Source organism: Rhincodon typus, chromosome 15 (genome assembly GCF_021869965.1).
Source record: "Rhincodon typus isolate 14 chromosome 15, sRhiTyp1.1, whole genome shotgun sequence".
NCBI classification, from domain to species: domain Eukaryota; kingdom Metazoa; phylum Chordata; class Chondrichthyes; order Orectolobiformes; family Rhincodontidae; genus Rhincodon; species Rhincodon typus.
The window spans coordinates 59,967,706-59,987,891 of NC_063346.1; the positions used below are offsets into that span (position 1 = coordinate 59,967,706).

Below are 20,186 nucleotides of genomic sequence, written 5' to 3' on the forward strand. Positions count from 1 at the left end.
ACCACTCTCACTATTGTAAGTCTGAAATAATGGAGTCTGGTCACTAACATGAATGATTTTTCGAGCAAGTGGTAAGCCAAAGTTGCCGGGTACACACTCTTCAAAGATTCCCTACGGTGTGGAAACAGGCCCTGCCACCCAACATGTCCAGACCGACCCTCAGAACATCCCACCCAGACCCATCCCCCAATAACCCACCTAATCTACACATCCCTGAACTCTACGGGCAATTTAGTAAGGCCAAACCACCTAGCCTGCACATCTTTGGACTGTCGGAGGAAACCCACACAGACACGGGGAAAATGTGCAAACTCCACACAGACAGTCGCCTGAGGGTGGAATCGAACCTGGGTCCCTAGCGCTGTGAGGCAGCAGTGCTAACCACTGAGCCACCGTGCTGCTCCAAACTAGCTGCTACTACTCAATCAGAGATAGTAAGAACTGCCGATGCTGGAGTCAGAGATAACACAGTGTGGAGCTGCAGGAACACAGCAGACCAGGCAGCATCAGAGGAACAGGAAAGCTGACGTTTCGAGTTGGGACCCTTCTTCAGAAAGGGGGAGGGGTAGGGGGCTCTGAAATAAATAGAGAGAAGAGGGATGGGGCTGAGGAAGATAGGTGGGATGGTGATAGGTGAGTGTAGGTAGGAAATGGTGTGGGTTGGTCAGTGAGGTGGGAGTAGCAGATAGGTGGGAGAGAAGACGGCCAGGTCAAGGAGACGGGGATGAAAGATAGGTGGGATGGCGATAGGTGAGTGCAGGTGGGCAGTGGTGGGAGTTGGTCAGTGAGGTGGAAGCAGCACCTCATATTCTGCCTTGGGAGCCTACAACCCAATGGTCTTAATGTGGACTACACTAGATTCAAAATCTCCCCACCCCCGACCTCATCCCATGACCAACCCTCCCTCTCATCCCTGCCTCCTTCACCTGTCCATCTCTCCCACCTATCCGCTCCTCCCACCTCACTGACCAACCCCCACCAATGCCTACCTGCACTCACTATCACTACCCCACTGACCTTCCCCAGCCCCATTCCCCCCTCTCTATTTATTTCAGAGCCCCCTACCCCTCCCCCTTTTCTGAAGAAGGGTCCCGACCCAAAACATCACCTTTCCTGATCCTCTGATGCTGCCTGGCTGCTGTGTTCCTCCAGGTCCACACGGTGTTATCTATTAGCTGCTACTACTGACTTAACAAACACCACTTTGTTAATGTAAATAGCAGAGGATGGTTTTGATCCATCGACCTCTGCATTTTGGTCCCACTCTGACTCTTACTTACATGTGAAGGATTCTCAACAGCTAGCTTGTTCAGCACGTTCAGTAAGGTATGTAACTGAATGTTAACAAGGAACTTAACAAACGATAATCCTCCTCATTGTCAACTTGCTGCTGTCTTGCAACAAACTTGCCTCACCATTTGGCAGGTGCAAAAAAATGCAATGAGACACTCCCAAACTTCTCAACTGACCTTGCCACAGCCCACAGCGCTTGGGCCCCTATTAGATTCTACCTTGTATTTCTGAGCAAGAATAGCAATTAAAGCCAATGTAGACACTGAAGCTGTGCCAACCTTCTGCCATTAAGAAACTTAAAGTATCTTGATAGATGGAAGTCAATGGTACAGTGTACAGTAGCCATGTTAGTAGTTTACAATGGATCACCAAGCTATTGTTTCAGTACACTGACACTAAAATACAGCAATGGCAAGTCTGCATTATAATCGCATGTTTTCTACTTGGTAGTCACAAATAATCAGGCAGTAGCGAGATTATCAGCTTGAAGGGAGCTAGAATTGGGAAATGTAATTGTTGTGGAAGAAAATATGAAAAATAATTCTCTTGAATCCGTCAAAGACTGAAAGCACTAATAGCCAGGCATATTTGATTTAGTGGGGAGCTTCAGAAATGACATTGTTTTACACTTAAGGCAAAATACAATTCCTTGGATTTGACCCATGTCGGAACTTTAGCACAGACATCGAAGGAAAACAGTAGACCACATGAAATCATGTGGAATGAAATGGCGTTGTTCGTCATGTGCAACAGCACACTGTCCTATGTAGCCCTATTGTTTGTGTGCTGAAAAAGGATGGGCTGCAATGTGAGTCTGTTTGCATCCAAGGCATTTGAATGATGCATTTAAGAAGTGTCTATGTAAAATTCCGTCATTGGAAGAAATAAACCCAAGATTTACTTTGAAATTTAATCTGATATTGATTTGATTTCTTTCAGCATCTTCATTGTTGCCTACATAATTTATGTTTTTCTTGCATTTTAGTTGCATTTATTAACTTTTCTCTATACTGGTTCATGATACCTCATTTTATAATATTTAGCCTGGACTGTATTGATCACCTTTCAAAATAATTCCAATGTTCTATATCTTGGTCATTTTTATTCTTTCATTATTTTTAGTTCCAGTCTTATTCCCTCAAAATTACCCTTTTTCAAATCCATCACCCTGTAATTTGTTTTATTGGCATCTTTCACAGTCTTTATATTAAATTTCATTATACTGTGATCACTATGGCCAAGATGTCCCCCTCTGTGCAGTGTTCCTCAATGATATCAATGGAGAATACCGTACATGTAGCAACCATTGACATTGCCTTCCTCTGGTGAGTTGATGTAAATGTGTGTGATGCAAGTAAAAGTATTACATGGACTAAATTCTACCACCGCGCATCCCCTCCTTTGCCCCCTTCCCCCACCACCAACCTGGCCATGTATTTACTGTTTATATCAGCCTTATCCTTTATATTTGCCTGAGATTTATTCACTTTTTCTCATCTTCAGGTATGGGTTATTTCTGCCACTTTCATCCCCCTTACTAATTTAAAATTCCAGCCACAACCCTGTATTTGCATGTTCCTAATTTAAAGCAAACAACTTAATTTGTTTTGGTTTTCTTCTGTCGATTTTATACATCCCAGCTCAAATATCATGCCTAATACCTGTGCAGTGTGTCAATTTACTACCAGTAATATACAGTATTACATGAATTAATTGATTCCCCCTTTGCTCAACAATATTTCAGTTGAGCTTTTTATATCTAATGAAAAAAATCAAAGGCACTTATGAATTTATGAATAGGACGAGTAATTCGCTGTCAATAATGTCATATTGCTGCTTTGGAGATACTAGTATCAATACTGAAATGGGTTTTATTGAAATGTTTAACTCATTGTTTGGCTTCTTCTTTATCACTAATTTCTGTAATAGTTGAACGACTGTTGCCGAGGGGTTATATTCGATGGATTGGAAAGTGCGTACAGTCCCAATGAAGCCTGCACTCTCACAGCTGCACTTAAAGCAATTAGCAATAGACGTCACATCTACTTAATCAACCTTAGCCAGGAATATACAACACTGAAGGCCAAGGAGAAAGCCAGGCAGGAGGAAGAGGGTATGTGACTGTTGTACTAAATGGCCCTGCAGCAATACTTGCAGTATCAATGGATATTCATTTTAACAACCAGAATTCTTTTTCTGGGAAACATTATACATACAAAAACAGTGGGAAAGTTTTACTTTCTATTTTAAACACCCTGCATTGCCAAGTCAGCAGCGTCATGGCTTTAATGCAGAATAATAAAATGGCTCCTTCAGTGGCCCCAAAATATGTTTTAATCCTAACATTAATAGGAGTGCTTCCCTTGCACAACTGAGGCATTTTTTCCACTTTCCACTCTTACCCTCTTCTGGTCTTGCTGAAGGACACCAACAAATTCATGCCAAGTGAACAGCATTTTTGTCAAACAGGAAATCCATCCCCAGTAGGAACTCGGCTGTAATGGTCCGAAAAACAGAATGTAGGATTTTAATTCCATAAATCTTTGCTAAACCTGAAGCCAGTACTGCAGTGGAATTTTAGCCTGGATTATGGGCTGACCTCTCTGGAGTGGGATTTGACCCTATGATTGTTAATCAGGAGCAAATGTACTGCCGTTGACCTATGGCTGATATCTGAGAAAAACATTTCAATTGGTATTGATGTGTTATAGCTCTTACAATCTCAAGTTACTTGCTGTCAGTATTGAAAATGAAAGACCTCAAGACAGCTTTCTTGATTGCCCTTGTATCCATAGAAACATAGGAGCAGGCACAGGCCATTCAGCCCATCAAGCCTGCTGCACCATCAATATGGTCAAAGCTGATCATCCACTTCAGTGTTTTACCTATACATTAAGCACATATTGTTTTACTTAATTGGTATTGAAAAGTCTTTCAATCTTTAGTTTAAACATATTCGATGACTGTGTTTCTACACCCGTATAGTGTACAGAATTCCAAAGACTCACCACCCTCTGAGTTAAGGAAAACTTTTCATCCCAAATGCTTCTCCCTTATTTTGAAGTTACGACCTCCAGTTCTGGATTCCCATTTAGAAACATCCTACCCACGTCTACCTTGTCTATCCCTTTAAGTATTTTGTGGGTTTAAATGAGATAACCTCTCATTTGTTGAAACTCTAGAGAATACAGGCCCAGTTTCTACAATTTTTCTTCGTAGAACAGTCCCAACCTTCATGGAATCAGTCCATCAATGGCAATAATATTTTTCCTAAGGTAAAAGGGACCAGAGCTGCATATGCAGGTGTGATCTAACCAAGGTCTGCACATCTGAAGAGAGTCTTTGCCACTCCTGCACTCAAATTCACTTACAACATTAACGTTCCCTTTCTCTATCTCTTTGACTTCAGTGGTTTATTGATAAGGATTTCTATGGCCCTTTGGACAATGTCAGAAGTCACATGACACCAGGTTATAGTCCAACAGGTTCATTTAAAATCACAAGCTTTCAGAGCGCTGTTCCATTGTCAGGTGAAGTGGGAAAGGAGCAACGCTCCTGATGAAAGAGCAGCAGTCCAAAAGCTTGTGATTTTAAATAAACTTGTTGGACTCTAACCTGGTGTCATGTGACTTCTGACTTTGTCTACACCAGTCCGACAGCAGCACCTCCACACCTTTGGACAACTACACTTCCAAAATTCTTATCATTTAAGAAATGGTCCAAACATCTATTCCTCATACCAATGTGAATTAGGAAAAAGATCAAGGGTTATGCGGAAAAGGCAGGCGGAATTGGGTTGAGAAACATATCAGCCATACCAAATGACACCCAGAAAGTTGGAAATACTGTATGACATGTAGTCCTCACATCCAGCTCATTGATATATATTGTAAATAGCTGGGGCACAAGCACTGATTCTTGCAGTCACAGCCTATCAATGTGAGAATGACCTATTTATTCCGACTCTCTGTTTTCTGCCTGTTAGCTAATCCATGACAGTATATTACCTCCTATCCCTTGTGGTTTAATTTTGATAACCAGATTCCTATGGGGTCTCTGGCAAAATCCTTCTGAAAATCTAAGTGTATGTCCATTGACTACCCTTTATCAATTGTGTTGGTAACATGAACAGATTCATGAAACACAATTTCTCGCTTACAGATCCATGCTGACTGTTCCCAATCTATTGTCCAAGTGTTCATTTATCCTGAAGAAGGGTCACTGGACTTGAAATGTCAACTCTGATTTCTCTCCATTGATACTGCTAGACCTGCTGAGCTTCTTCAGAAAATTCTGTTTTTGTTTTAGATCCAGAATGTGCAGTTTTTTGTTTTATTTTAGTGTCCATTCATCCTATTCTTTATGATAGATGCTAGTAGTTTCCTTACTACTAATGTAAAGCTAACAATTCTGTAGTCCCGCCCTTCTTGAATAGTAATAATTGCTACCTTCCATTCACAGGAATCATTCTAAAATCTATAGAACTTTGGAAGATGATCATTAATGCATCTGCTATCTCCATAGCTACTTCTGACAACACTCTGGGATGTAGAATATAAGGTCTCAGGGATTTATTAAGGGGGAAGGCAATGGCCTAGTGGAATTGTCGCTAAACTATTAATCCAGAAATTCAGCTAATGTTCTAGGGGACCAGGGCTCCAATTCCACCATGGCAGATGGTGGAAGTTGAATTCAATAAAAAAATCTGGAGTTAAAAGTCTGCTGACTGTCGGATTGTCGATTGTCGGGAAAAGCCCATCTGGTTCACTAATGTCCTTCAGGGAACGAAATCTGTGTGACTACATGTGACTCCGGACCCATAGCAATGTGGTTGACTCTCAGTTGTCCTCTGAAATGGTCTAGTAAGCCATCCAGTTGTACCAATTGTTACAAATTCTCAAAAAAATGAAACCAGGCGGATCAGCTGATGTCAACCTGGACACCGGAAAAGATAATGGCAGAAACAGCCATGTCAACTCTGCAAAGTCCTCCTTACTAACATTTGGGAGCTAATACCAAAATTGGGAGAGCTGTCTCAAGACTAGTCAATCAAAGCCCTGATATAGTCACATGCGTGGAATCATACCTTACAGACAATGTCCCAGACACCACCATCACCATCTCTGGATATGTCTTGTCCTACCGGCAGGACAGAGGCAGCAGAGCAGTATACAGTTGGAGGGAGTTGGAAGTCCTCAACACTGACTCTGGACATCATGAAATCTTGTGGCTTCAGATTAAACATGGGTAAGGAAACTTCCTGCTGATTACCACGTACTGTCCTCCCTCAGCTGATGAATTGATACTCCTCCATGTTGAACAGCACTTAGAGGAAGCACTGAGGATGGCAAGGCTGAAAAATATACTCTGGGTGGGGATTTCAGTCTCCGCCAGTGAGAGTGGCTCGGTAGCAGTACTACAGATCGAGTTGGTCGGGGCCTAAAGGACGTGACTGCTAGACTGGGTCTGCGACAGGTGGTGAAGGAACCAACAAGAGGAAAAAACATATTTGATCCCATCCTTACCAATCTGCCAGCTTCAGATGCATCTGTCCATGATAGTATCGGTAAGAGTGACCATCGCACAGTCCTTGTGGAGATGAACTCCCGCCTTCAAATTGTGAATAACCTCGATCATGTTGTGTGACACTATCACTGTGCTAAATAGGACAGACTTCAAACAGATCTAGCAAATCAAGACTGGGCATCCATGAAGCACTGTGGGCCATCAACAACAGTAGAACTGTACTCCAGCACAATCTGTAACGTCATGGCCTGGCACTTCCCCCACTCCACCATTACTATCAAGCCAGGGGCTCAACCCTGGTTCAATGGAGAGTGCAGAAGGGTATGCCTGGAGCAGCACCAGGCATACCTGTAGATGAAATGTCAACTTGCACGCCAAGTAGCAAAAGCAGCAAGTGATAGACAAAGCTTAGTGACCCACAGCCAATGGATCATATCTAAGCTCTGTAGTCCTGCCACATCCAGGCTTGAAAGATGGTGGACAATTAAACAACTCACTGGTGGAGCAGGCTGCACAAATATCCCCAACCTTAGTGATGGAAGAGCCCAGCACATCAGTACAAAAGATAAGACTGATGCATTCGCAGTGATCTTCAGCCAGAAGTGCTGTTTGGATGATCCATCTCGGCCTCCTCCAGTGGTGTCCAGCATTACAGATACCAGTCTTCAACCAATTCGATTCACTCCACGTAATATCAAGAAACAGTTGGAGACACTGGATACAACAGGACCTGACAATATTCCGGCAATAGTCCTGAAGACTTGTGCTGCAGAACTTGCCGCTCCCCTAGCCAAACACTTCCAGTACAGTTCCAACACTGGTATCTACCAGACAATGTGGAGAATTGCCCAGGTATGTTCTATACATAAAAAGCAGGACAAATCCGACCCAGCAAATTACCGCCCCATCAGTCTACAATCGATCATCAGTAACCTGATGGCAGGTATCGTCAACAGCGCTATCAAGCAGCACCTGTTCAGCAATAACCTGCTCAGTGACGTCCAATTTGATTTCACGAGTGCCAGTCAGCTCCTGACCTCATTACAGCCTTGGTTCGAACATGTACAAAAGAGCTGAATTCCAGAGGTGAGGTGAGTAACAGCCCTTGATAGCAAAGCTGCATTCAACAGAGTGTGGCATCAAAGAGCCCTAGCAAAACTGGAATCAAAGGGTATCAGGGGGCAAACTCTCTGCTGGTTGAATCATACCTGACACATAGAGAGATAGTTCTGGTTGTTGGAGGCCAGTCATCTCATCTCCGGAACATCTCTACAGAAGTTCCTCAGGGTAGTGCCCTTGGCCCAACCATCTTCAGCTGCTTCATCAATGACCTTCCCTCCATCATAGGGTCAGAAATAAGGATGTTCGTCAATGATTGCACAAGGTTCGGAAGCCTTCACAACTACTCAGATATTTAAGGAATTCATGTCCAAATGCAGTAAGACCTGTATAATCCAGACTTGGACTGACAAGTGGCAAGTAACATTCATGCCATACAAATACCAGGCAATGACCATCTCCAATAAGAAAAAGTCTAATCATTACTCCTTGATATTCAATGGTGGTACCATCACTGAATCCCCCATTATCAACATCCTGGGGGTTGCTGTTGACCAGAAACTCAACTGGACTTGAGCCCTTCTTGAACCACTGCAGCCCACACACTGTAGATTGACCTACAATGCCCTTAGGGAGGGAATTCCAGGATCTTGACCCAGTGACCGTGAAGGAACGGTGATGTATTTCCAAGTCAGGTTGGTGCGCGGCTTGGAGGGGAACTTGTAGACGGTGGTTTTCCCATGTATCTGCTGCCATTGTCCTTCTAGATGGAAGTGGTTGTGGGTTTGGAAGCTGCTGCCTAAGGATCGTTGGTGAATTTCTGCTGTGCATCTTCTAGGTAGTACACACCTCTGTTTCTGAGCTTTGGTCCTGGAGAGAGTAGATGCTTGGGGATACAGTGCAAATCCATTGGACTGCTTTGTCCTGGATGCTGTCAAGCTTCTTGAGTGTTGTCGGAGCTGCACCCATCCAGGCAAGTGGAGAGTTATCCATCACACTCCTGACTTATGCCTTGTCGATTCTGGACTGGGTTTGGGGAGTCAGGAGGTGAGTTACTCACCACAGTATTCCTCACCTCTGACCTGGTCTTGTAGTTACCATGTTTATGTAATGAGTCCCAGCTGAATTTCTGTTTGATGGCAACCCCTAGGATGTTGATAGTGGGGGATTCAGTGATGGTAACACCATTGAATATCAAGGTGTGGTGATTAGACTTTTTCTTATTGGAGATGGTCATTGCCTGGCATTTGTATGGCACAAATGTTACTTGCCACTTGTCAGCCCAAGTCTGGATATTATACACGTCTGCATTTGGACATGAATTGCTTAAGTATCTGAGTAGTTGTGAAAGCTGCCGAACCTTGCGCAATCATTGAGGAACATCCTTATTTCTGACTCTATGATGGAGGGAAGGTCATTGATGAAGCAGCTGAAGATGGTTGGACCTAGGACACTACCCTGAGGAACTCCTGCAGAGATGTGCTGGAGCTGAGATGACTGACCTCCAACAACCAAAACTATCTTCCTATCTGCCAGCTATGATTCGAACCAGCGAAGCATTTGCCCCTTCATGCCTATCGATCCCAGTTTTGCTAGGGCTCCTTGATGCTACACTCGAACAAATGTGGCCTTGATGTCAAGGCTGTCACTCTCACCTCACCTCTGGAATTTAGCTCTTTTGTCCATGTTTGAACCAAGGCTGTGATGAGGTGAGGGGCTGTGTGACCCTGGCAGAGTCCAAACTAGGCATCACTGAGCAAGTTATTGCTGAGCAAGTGCTGCTTGATAGCACTGTTGATGACACTTTCCATCACTTTACTGATGATCGAGAGTAGACTGATGGGCCGGTAATTGGCCGGGTTGGATTTGTCTTCTTTTTGTGCACAGGACATAGCTAGATAATTTTCTACATTGCCAGATAGATGCCAGTATTGTAATTGTACTAGAAGTGTTTGGCTAGAGTAGCAACAAATTCTGGATTACAGGTCTTCAGTAATATTGCTAGAATGTTGTCAGGGCCCATAACCTTTGCAGCATCAGTGCCTCCAACCATTTCTTGATATCACGTGAAGTGAATCAAATTGGCTGAAGACTATAATGCTGGAGACCACTAGAGGAGGCTGAGATGGATCACCTACTTTGCACTTATGACTGAAGATTGCTGTGATTACTTCAGCCTTATCTTTTGCACTGATGTGGTCTCTTCCATCATTGTGGATGGGGATTGTTATGGACCAGACCAGACTGACAGCCCCTCCTTGTGGCCAAAGTATTATAAGGAGATACCCTAGACCCTAACCTTTATTTTTATTTAAAGGCAAATGTAAGGTGCTCTGTTCCAGATGTGATTTGAATGGTCTTTAGGCTTTAATAGGTTTTAATTTGAATAGGCTTTAATCAAGACACACTTTATTCCTACAAAAAAAGAATTGGCATAACTTTAAACCTATTGAAATACTTAACCAGATAATGTATTATTTAACCACTTATCCTCAACTGTTCCAATATAGGCAGCATCTCATAAACACACCCTTTGGCAAAAATGCAATTCAGCAAAACAGTTATGATTCTCACGTGTTGTCTCTCTCTAGTCTAGAAGAAAGAAACGATCTGCCCCTTTGGATTTTTAAGAGGAAGCCTCATTGTCTAAGACTTCACTCTAGCAGTCGGGAACTCAAGCTTTTAGCTCAGCAGCCAGCAGAAATCTTCAACTAAACCTTCAACTGAAAGCAAAACTAAAAACCTTCCTAGGTCTGTCTGAGCCCTGAACACGCCCACTCATGATCCTTTTGTCTCAGTTAAAAAAAGACATCCGGGAAAAACTCAACTGTTTGTTTGAAGGAGACATTTTGGCAGCACTGTATGAACAACCCTCTGCAAGAGAAACAGCACAGAACTCCCCTTTTAAAGAAACAGTCACATCACAGGGATATTTAAGGTGCTTTCTCCTCCTCTATAGAGAGAGAGTTGTTTAATTTCTACCATCATTCACAACTGGGTTTGGCAGGACTGCAGAGCTTAGATCTGTTTCATTGGTTTTGGGATTGCTCAGCTCTGTCAATCACTTGCTGCTTATGCTGTTTTGCAAGTAGTCCTGTTTGATACTACATTTTTAGATATGCCTGCTGCTGCATCTGGCATGCTCACCAGTACCCCACATTGAACCAGGGTTGATCCCTCGGCTTGATAGTAATAGTTGAGTGAGGGATATATTGGGTCATGAGGTTACAGATTGTGCTTGAGTACAACCCTGCTGCTATTGATGGCCCACAGCGCCTCATGGATGCCCAGTCTTTTATTGTTCAATCTGATTGAATTCTGTCCCATTTAGCGCAGTAATAATGACACACACCACAATGGAGGGTATTCTCAATGTGAAGGTGGAATTTCATCTCAGAAGGACTATTTGGTGGTCACCCCTACTGAAACTATCGTGGACAGATGCTTCTACAGCTAGCAGATTGTATGTTCTTCCCTCTTGATGGTTCCCTCCCCAGACACTCTAGACATAGCCTAGTAGCTATGTCCTTTAGGACCCGACCAGCGCCAATCAGTAGTATTGCTGCTGAGCCATTCTCACTGGCCGGCATCGAAATTCCCTGTCCAGAATATATTTTCTGCCCTTGCCATCCTCAGTGCTTCCTCAAAATGTTGTTTATCATGGAGGAGTACCAATTCATCAGCCAAGGGAGGATGGTACATGTTAATCAGCAGGAGGTTTCCTTGCCCATGTTTAACCTGAAGCCATGAGACTTCATGGGTTCCAGAATCAATTTTGAGGTCTCCGGAATCAATTTTGAGGACTCCAAGGACAACTCCCTCCTGATCGTATGCTACTGCACTACCACCTCTGCTGTGTCTGTCCTGCTGGTGGGACAGGACATATCCTGGGATGGTGGTGTCTGGAACGTAGTCATACTTATGGAATCATATGTTAGAGACAATGTCAGGCTGTTACTTGACAAGTTTGTGAGACAGCTTTCTCAGTTTTGGCACTAACCCCAGATGTTAGTAAGGACTCTGCAGGGTTGACAGGCTATTTTGGTCTATTCCAGTGTCTAGGGTGATGTCAGGTGGTCCGCCCGGTTTCATTTCTTTGTTGAGACTTTTTCGCAATTGATACAACTGAATGGCTTGCTAGGCCATTTCAGAGGGTAGTTGAGAGTCAACCACATTGCTGAGAGCCTGGAATTACATGTAGGCGAGACCAGATGAGAATGGCAGATTTCCTTCCCTGAAGGGCAGTAGTGAACCAGATAGGTTTTTCTGACAATCGACAATGGTTTCATAGCCTTCAGTAGATTCTTGATTCCAAATAATCTTATTGAATTCAAATTCCATAGCAGGATTTGAACCTGTGTCCCCAGAACATTAGCTTAATTTCTGGATTAATAATCTAGTGATAATACCACTAGGCCATTGCTTTCCCTTTAATGTTTTTTAATGTTCTCCTAAATCTTAGGGCATTTTCTGTTTATGCCATCTAGTAAGCCATTTATTTTAATCTTCTATAGTGTTTAACTTCCTTTGTTTGCTGCAGTTGACTGATGATTTTTAGGTTTTTGTGCCTTAAAGAAGAATAAGTTTGTTGGAAAATACAATAATTGTTTCATAACTATGCATTGCTGATGTACCATTATACCTTTTCATATATTTTCCCAAACCACAACAGCCAATTAACCCCTCATATCTTCATAATTTCCTTTGTTCAAATTTAATTCCCTGGCATCTGATTGAACTATCTTACTTTCAAACAAAATATAAAATTCCATTATATTACGATCACTGATCCCTAAATATTCAAGATTATTAACTCTTTTTTGTTACATAGTAATAGATACAAATAGCCTGCTTTTTAATTGTTTCCTCAACGTACTGCTGTAGAAAACATGCCGTACCCTATACTACTATTGCTATTTAGTGGCCTATTAACAATTCCTACCAATGTTTGTTGCTCCTTTCTGTTTCGTAGCTCAGCCCAAACAGATTCAACATTTTAATAAAACAAAAAAACTGTGGATGCTGGAGATCTGAAACAAAAACTGAAATTGTTGGTGAAACTTGAGGTAGTTCTGATGAAGAGTCATCAGACTTGAAACGTTAACTCTGCTTTCTTCCCACAGATGCTGCCAGACATGCTGAGTTTCTTCAGCAAATTATTGTTTTGTTTCAGATTCAACATTGTGTTCTTCTGATTTAGGATCTTCCCTTCTAATGTACTGCTCCCATTTCTTGTTATTAGTGCAACGTCACCTCTTTTTCTTTTTGCCTATCCTTCCAAAATGTTGACTGTTTTCAAATATTCAGTTCCTAGCCTTGGTCACCCTGCAGCCATGTCTGTGTAGTAGCAGCTATATCATACCCATTTACATCTATTTCTGTTCTTCAATAATCTACCTTATTGTGAATGCTATGTATATTCATGCAAAGTGCCCTTAACTTTGTCTTTTTGGGCATTAATCCATGTTGTCACTTTTCTATTTCTCATTACCACCTTTACTTCCTTCCAGTTTGAGCTACCTTCTATCTACTGACAAGCTAGTTTACACACTTCCTAATAGCAGTTGCACATCTCCCTTCCAGGTTATTTGTCTCAGCCCTGTTAATGTGACCAATCCAACTTAACAGTTCCCAGCTACCCTCAGAAATCTAATGCTCTCCATGCCACACCAATTTCTCCAGCCATGTGTTGAATCAATGAATTGTCCTATTCCTGCAGTCACTAGCACATGACACTTGGAGAAATCCTGAGATTACTGCTTTCAAAGTTCTGCTTCTTTATTTCCTTTCTAACTCCCTAAAATTTGCTTTTAGAATTCCACCGCTCTTTCTACATATCTCATTTGACTTATCTTAGATAATTTTTTTCCCACAAAAAAATTCAATTTCTCAACATAATTCAAGTGACTAAATTATTAGCATTTCTATGATCCTTGTCATTACTGCTCTACATGCACAACTATTTTAATTCCTGGCCCAAAGGACCCTTAATTACACTTGGAACAAGATAGTGACTGCTGCTGGGAGGCATCTTAGCCAAGCCCCAATTCTGTCCTCACCTTATTGTATACTCATATCTGGGATAGCTGTACATAGATAAAGGAAAGGAACATTTTTATGACATTTCCATCCTTAAAGTAGGATATTGAAGTTAATAACCCTACCTCTGACTCAAGTAAGAACTGCTAACTTAGAACAGCCAATGTTCTTGGACCTTTAATTGTCCTGGTCTGAATTGCTAAGCTCCTGATGGTTTTATTTTTACAGCATCTGTTTAAAATATCTGTTCTTCAATATTAAAGGGGCTATATGAATATAAGTTGGTGAAGTCGATTAACTGGGAGAATATAATGATGTATAGAATTTAATATAGAATTCAAATCTTAAATCACACTACAAATGCCATGTTTCTCCAAAACCAAATTATAGAGAAAAAAGTGAAGGAGCAAGAAAAGAAGGAGAGGATTTATCTGCAAGAGTTGAGTGAAGAAGATTATGAGGCTCTGTCAGAAGAAGCAAGAGCGGAGTTCGACTTGAAACGCACTTCTTTATTCAAAGCACGCAGGGAAAGGTGAGTGATCAAACCATCCTGTCAGCTATTTGGGTCAGAATCTCAGGTGCACTCATTGCTCCTACAAAGAAAGATGTAACAACAGTATAAGGTGAATCACTTGTAGACCCTGTTGCGTTGGATTGAATCATGACTGATATATACCTTGACTCTGTATACCCATATATTTCTGTAGCCTTTCATACTCTCACCTAACAAAAATCTGTTATTTTCAGCTTCGAAAATTTAAGTTGAACTCACTTCAACAGCCTGTCGAGGGAGAGAAATCTAGATTTATATTATCCTTTGTTGAAGAATTGCTCTGTGAGGTACATTAGTTAGACGGTATTAATGTATTGTATTAATGATCTAGACCTGAGTATTACTGGGAAAGAGACATGCTGTCAAAGTCTTACATCTTACACTCATCCTGGACCCAGGAGATCTTGGCACCATTTCAAAATTTGCAGAAGACACAAAACATGAAAGTATTGTGAACTGTGATGAGGCTAATGACATACTTCAAGAGGACACTGGCTGGTGTAATAGGCTGACATGTGACAGATGTAAAGAAGTGAGATTTTAATAGGAAGACTGAGGAAAGATAGCATGGAAAAGAATATGACGTGAAAAGGTGTGCGGTAAAAGAATGTGAAGATATATGTGCATAATCATTGAAAATGGCTGAGTTGAGAAAGTGGGATTCTTGGCTTTATAAATAGAGGCATAAGCTACAAAATAGAAGAAGATGTGGTGAACATTTATAAAACACTGGTTCAGCCGCAACTCAAATATTGTGTCTAAATTGGGCACCACCCTTGAGGAAGTATATGAAGGCTTTAGATGCATGAAAGATTTATTGAAATAATTTTGGAAATATGAGACTTGAGTCAGTTAGAATGGATCGAGAACTTATGTCTACATGAAGGAGAGAGGATAGAGTGAGAATTTGACAAAGGTCTTAAAATCAAGGGGATGGAACAGACAAGTAAGTAGAAACTTCCCATTCGTGGAAGGGTTGTGAATCAGAACCATTTTAAGGTGATTGACAAAATATAATATGGTGACCTGAGGAAAAGCTTCTTTATTCAGTGAGTGATTCTGATTTGGAATGCACTGCTGGAGACTGAGTTAATGGAGAATTCAATCACAGCTTTCAAAGAGGTTTGGATAATGAACTCATGTTTTAAGGGTGATGTCAAGCAACTAGTCTTTGCATAAAGTGTAGAAAAAATCTGGAATACCATAAATAGTTGAAATTAAAGGACTATTAGTTAAAACATTTTTTAAAATTAGTTCATAGACGGAGGGCATCATTGTTAAGACTAGCACTTATTGCTTATTCCTAGTTGCCCTTGAGAAACTGGATATAATTGATGGCCCTTGTAGGAGGAAAAACAAATAAAGCTTGTGAATGATACAAACCAGTTCAACATGCCTTGTATATTTCAAAATGGAGCTTCAGTGTGAACTAATATGTTCATTTAAAATATTGCTGGCAATTTACTAGTTTTCCCAGGGCTTTTTAAAGCACAGTTATGAGTTAACTACATGTCCATGGGCTTAATGCAGAACAGGAAAGAATGACTGATCTCCTTCCCTCTGTCACTGAAACTTTGCTAGAGTCCATTATGAAGGAAGAAATTGCAGTGCAATTAGAAAAGCTTAACGCAGTAAAGCAGAGTCAACGTGGTTTTGTGAAAGGTCTTAAAGTGCAGATAAGCCAGGATCTAACCTGTTGAGGCAGATTTTTCAATATCAGTTGTTTCATCTGCTAATCCACTGGGTTGTGTAGCTTCCACATTAGTTGATGTGTTATTTGGAGAACTTCTACTGTAAAAGATGAGAGGCCTTATGTGAAAAAAATCTGTTTTTGTGTCCAGAGTTTTGAAGGAGATACGTGAACGACAACTGCAGCAACAGAGATGGAGGGAAGAACTGGAGAGGCTGCGAGAGGAAGAAGAACTCAAGAAAAAATCTAAAAGAGCAAGAAAAGATTTCAGTATCAGGGATGATGCAAGAAGATACCAGATAAGTGCAAGGATGGTACGGTTGTTGGAAAACTGTGAATAGAGAAACTTACAATGCTTCATTAATTTGAATAGTTATTGATCTTTTAAAATTTAAGGTCAAGACGAGGAAAAAGAGTGAAAGCTTTGCCCCATTGGTAGCTAGTCAAAGATGGACCATTGAATGTTATCTAGACAATGTGGTACAGCTGAGTGAATGTGCATCTTAAAGTTCAACCATTTTCAATAATGTCTTCCTTACCTCTTCACTCGTCATCTTCCCATTTTAATGTGATACTTAGTGTTACTTTTCATTTCTAACTATTGTACTTTAAATGTTGAGCTACTTCAGTTTGTAAAGGGTCATTTGCAATATAACTTTCAATCATACATGTCAGACATTCACAATGTGGATCTTAGACTGAGCTGACTGTCATTTCTCAGCCAAGGCAGTGAAGTGAGCCAGGAAAATGAACTTGCATCAGGATAGGCACTCCTGATTACTTGTAACTCTGCGAGGAAATTTACCACTGGGAATCTCAGATGGTGACAGAATCAGGTAGAGCAGTGATACCTCTGGGATGAAACACCCTGGCAACATTTGTTGCATCAATTAACCAAAAAGGAAAAGTTTGGCGGGTGATTTATTTGTGGGCTGTGGATACCCCAAAAACAAACAGCATTATTAGGAAATGTAGCAATGAATTGGAGTAGCAGAACAATGACTGAAAATCCAATTCCTATGGTTTAAATCATGGTTTGCACTTCTTGAGTTATAGTTCTTGGGTTTATAACTGCAAATATGTCGGAATCTATGTGTGGCTGAAGTGGCAGTGCCCCCACCTCTGGGTCAAAATACTTAAAAGCTTCACTCCTGGCCATGCAGGAATCTGGACGCTGAGATTGGCAAGCGAATATGTACTGGTGCGAGTCCATGGTCCAGATTAATGAGATTTATTAACTACAGGAAGAACATCCAACTGTAAACTTACCAACTAAATTACTTACCAACTTACCAACTCCCAGATCCACAGCAATATGGTTAACTCTCAATTGGCCTCTGAAATGGCCTAACAAGCCATTCCGTAGTATCAATCGCTACAAAGATATAAAAGCTGAATTCCAGAAGTCAGTTGAGAGTGACAGCCCGTGACATCAAAGCTGCATTCGATTGAGTGTGGCATCAAGGAGCCCTAGCAAAACTGGAATCAATAGGTATCAGGGTGCAAACTCTGTGCTGGTTTGGAGTCATAGCTGGCACATTGTAAGATGGTCATGGTTGTTGAAAGTCAGTCATCTCAGCTCCAGGACATCTCTGTAGGAGTTCCTCAGGGTAGTGTCCTAGGCCCAACCATCTTCAGCTGCTTTATCATTGACTTTCCCACCATCATTAGGTTAGGAGTGGGGATTTTCACCAATGATTACACAATGTTCAGCAGTATTTACAACTCCTCAGATAATGAAGCACTCCATGTTCAAATGCAGCAAGATCTGTATGATATCCAGGCTTGAGCTGACAAGTGGCAAATAACATTCGTGCCACACAAATGCCAGGCAATGACCATCACCAATCAGAGACAATCTAACACTACCCCTTGACATTCAATGGTGTTACTATCACTGAAACCCCCACTATAAACATCCTGGGGGTTACCATTGACCAGAAACTCAACTAGACTTGCCACATAAACACAGTGGCTACAAAAGCAGGTCAGAGGCTAGGAATACTGCGGCGAGTACCTCATCTCCTGACTGTCTCCCCACCCCGACCCCCCAACCCCACCAAACCCCACAAGGGACCAGTCAGGAGTGTGATGGAATACTCTTTGCCTGGATGGGTGAGCTCCAACATCATTCAAGAAGGTTGACACCATCCAGGGCAAAGCATCTGGCTTAATTGGAACTACATTCACAAACATCCACTTCTTCTACTGACTCTCAGTAGCAGCAATGTATACTATCTACAAGATGCACTTCATAAATTCAGCAAAGATCCTTAGACATCACCTCTAAACCCAAGATCACTTTCATCTAGAAGGACAAGGGCAGCAGATACATGGGAACACCATCACCTTCAAGTTCCCTCCAAGCCACTCACTATCCTGACTTGGAATATATTGCTGATCGTTCACTGTTGCTGGGTCAAAATCCTGAAAGTCAAAGACATGGATATGAAAACAACACATCAGAGATGGGCAGATTGATTCACTTTACATTCAGAAATATCCTTAGAGTTTCCAAAATGTTTGACCCAAAAACAGTAGCAAGTTAATGCCCTCCATTGTTTGTAGATGAGAGCCTCTCTTTGCACATCCAATGCCTAGTTAAAAGCTGCAGCTTTTTGCATAAGAAACAGTGAACATAAGCAGCATCTACCAAAGCCACCTCCCTTTCACACCCTCAAGCAATCCACATTCTTCTGTCAACATCCATCTGCCTCCCACTTTCACCTCCATCCCACATCTTCATTGTATTCACATCCTACTGTTCACATTCGCCTCCCTCCCACACCCTCCTCCTGTCCACACCTGCCTCCTTTCCACACCCATCTTCACCAAAGACGAAGAAATCCAGCAAAGATCTTCAGACAGCACCTTCCAAATCCATGGCCACTTCCATCTAGAAGAACAAGGGCAGCAGATATATGGGAACAACACCATCTTCAAGTTCCCTTCTAAGCCACTTACCATCCTGACCTGGAAATGTGTCACCATTCCTTCACTTTCACTGGGTCAAAATCCTGGAAATCCCTCCCTAAAGGCATTGTGGGTCAACCCACAGCAGGTGGACTGCAGCGGTTCAAGAAGACAGTTCACTACCACCTTCTCAAGGGCAACTAGGAATGGGCAGTAAATGCTGGCCCAGCCAACGATGCCCACATCCCACAAAAATGAATAAAAAAATCACAATTGATAGTTGATCAATGGAGATGGTGAAGAGTGATCAACTAGCATTGTGGCATCCCCAAGTACCATGGGAAAACCAAAAGAGATAGAGAAATATTTGCAGAAATGTTACTTGGGGCTGAACTGTTGAATTTCATTCTTTAGGCTTAAAATTCTGGAGTTAATATCCTTTGGATTCTGAAATAAATGCTTGCTCAGTGAAATGACTCACTGAGTCACCCTTTATTTACAGTGCACAGTACTTGACACCGGTCTGGCATTCCTCAGAGCCAGCTCTCAGAGTGAACAGAATCTCTGACACTCCTGTTTATATCTGTCAGCCAGCTATCCCTGACTGGATCGGATTCACAGCCTCAATCAGCGAACTCATTCTCTGTGACCTCCACTTGGCTGACCTGGCTAACACTACATTCTGCCACCTCTAAGTCTGGGAATATAGACCTGTTCTTTTCCTTGTAGCCTCTCCTAGGGCGTTTTTGGACTGGGTCTGGTTCTTCGAACTCAGCCTCAGATACGGGCGACATGTACTGGAGTATTGCCCACCTCATGCCCAGAGTATCTTGGGAGAAATTTATCCTCCAATTCAGGCAGTAAAGATGTAGAGGCTGCAACATGCGCTGTGTCCATCTCAGACTCCGAGGTTTGTTCGACTGTAGTTGGAGGGCGAGAACCCACAGGTTCTGACAGCCTTTCTGGCTGTTCTGTGGAGCCGGGTATATTTTCCTCCTGACCTGTTTGCAAGTTTGCAGCTTTCATGTGGTCCACACGCTTGTTTAGGACCATCTCACCTACCCAAACTTTGTACGTCACGGAACCTGAGCTTGCATCAATCGTACCTCTTAC

General features: G+C 42.0%; 1 protein-coding gene across 1 annotated transcript in view; it reads left to right on the forward strand.

The window, feature by feature from the left end:
- Nucleotides 1-20,186, forward strand: part of hydin (HYDIN axonemal central pair apparatus protein) — a 677,137-nt gene that overhangs the window by 467,683 nt on the left and 189,268 nt on the right. Inside the window, exons 45-47 of the mRNA XM_048605579.1 lie at nt 3,223-3,406; nt 14,308-14,449; nt 16,312-16,474. Coding sequence (XP_048461536.1) covers nt 3,223-3,406; nt 14,308-14,449; nt 16,312-16,474 — 489 coding nt within the window. The remainder of the gene's footprint in view (nt 1-3,222; nt 3,407-14,307; nt 14,450-16,311; nt 16,475-20,186) is intronic.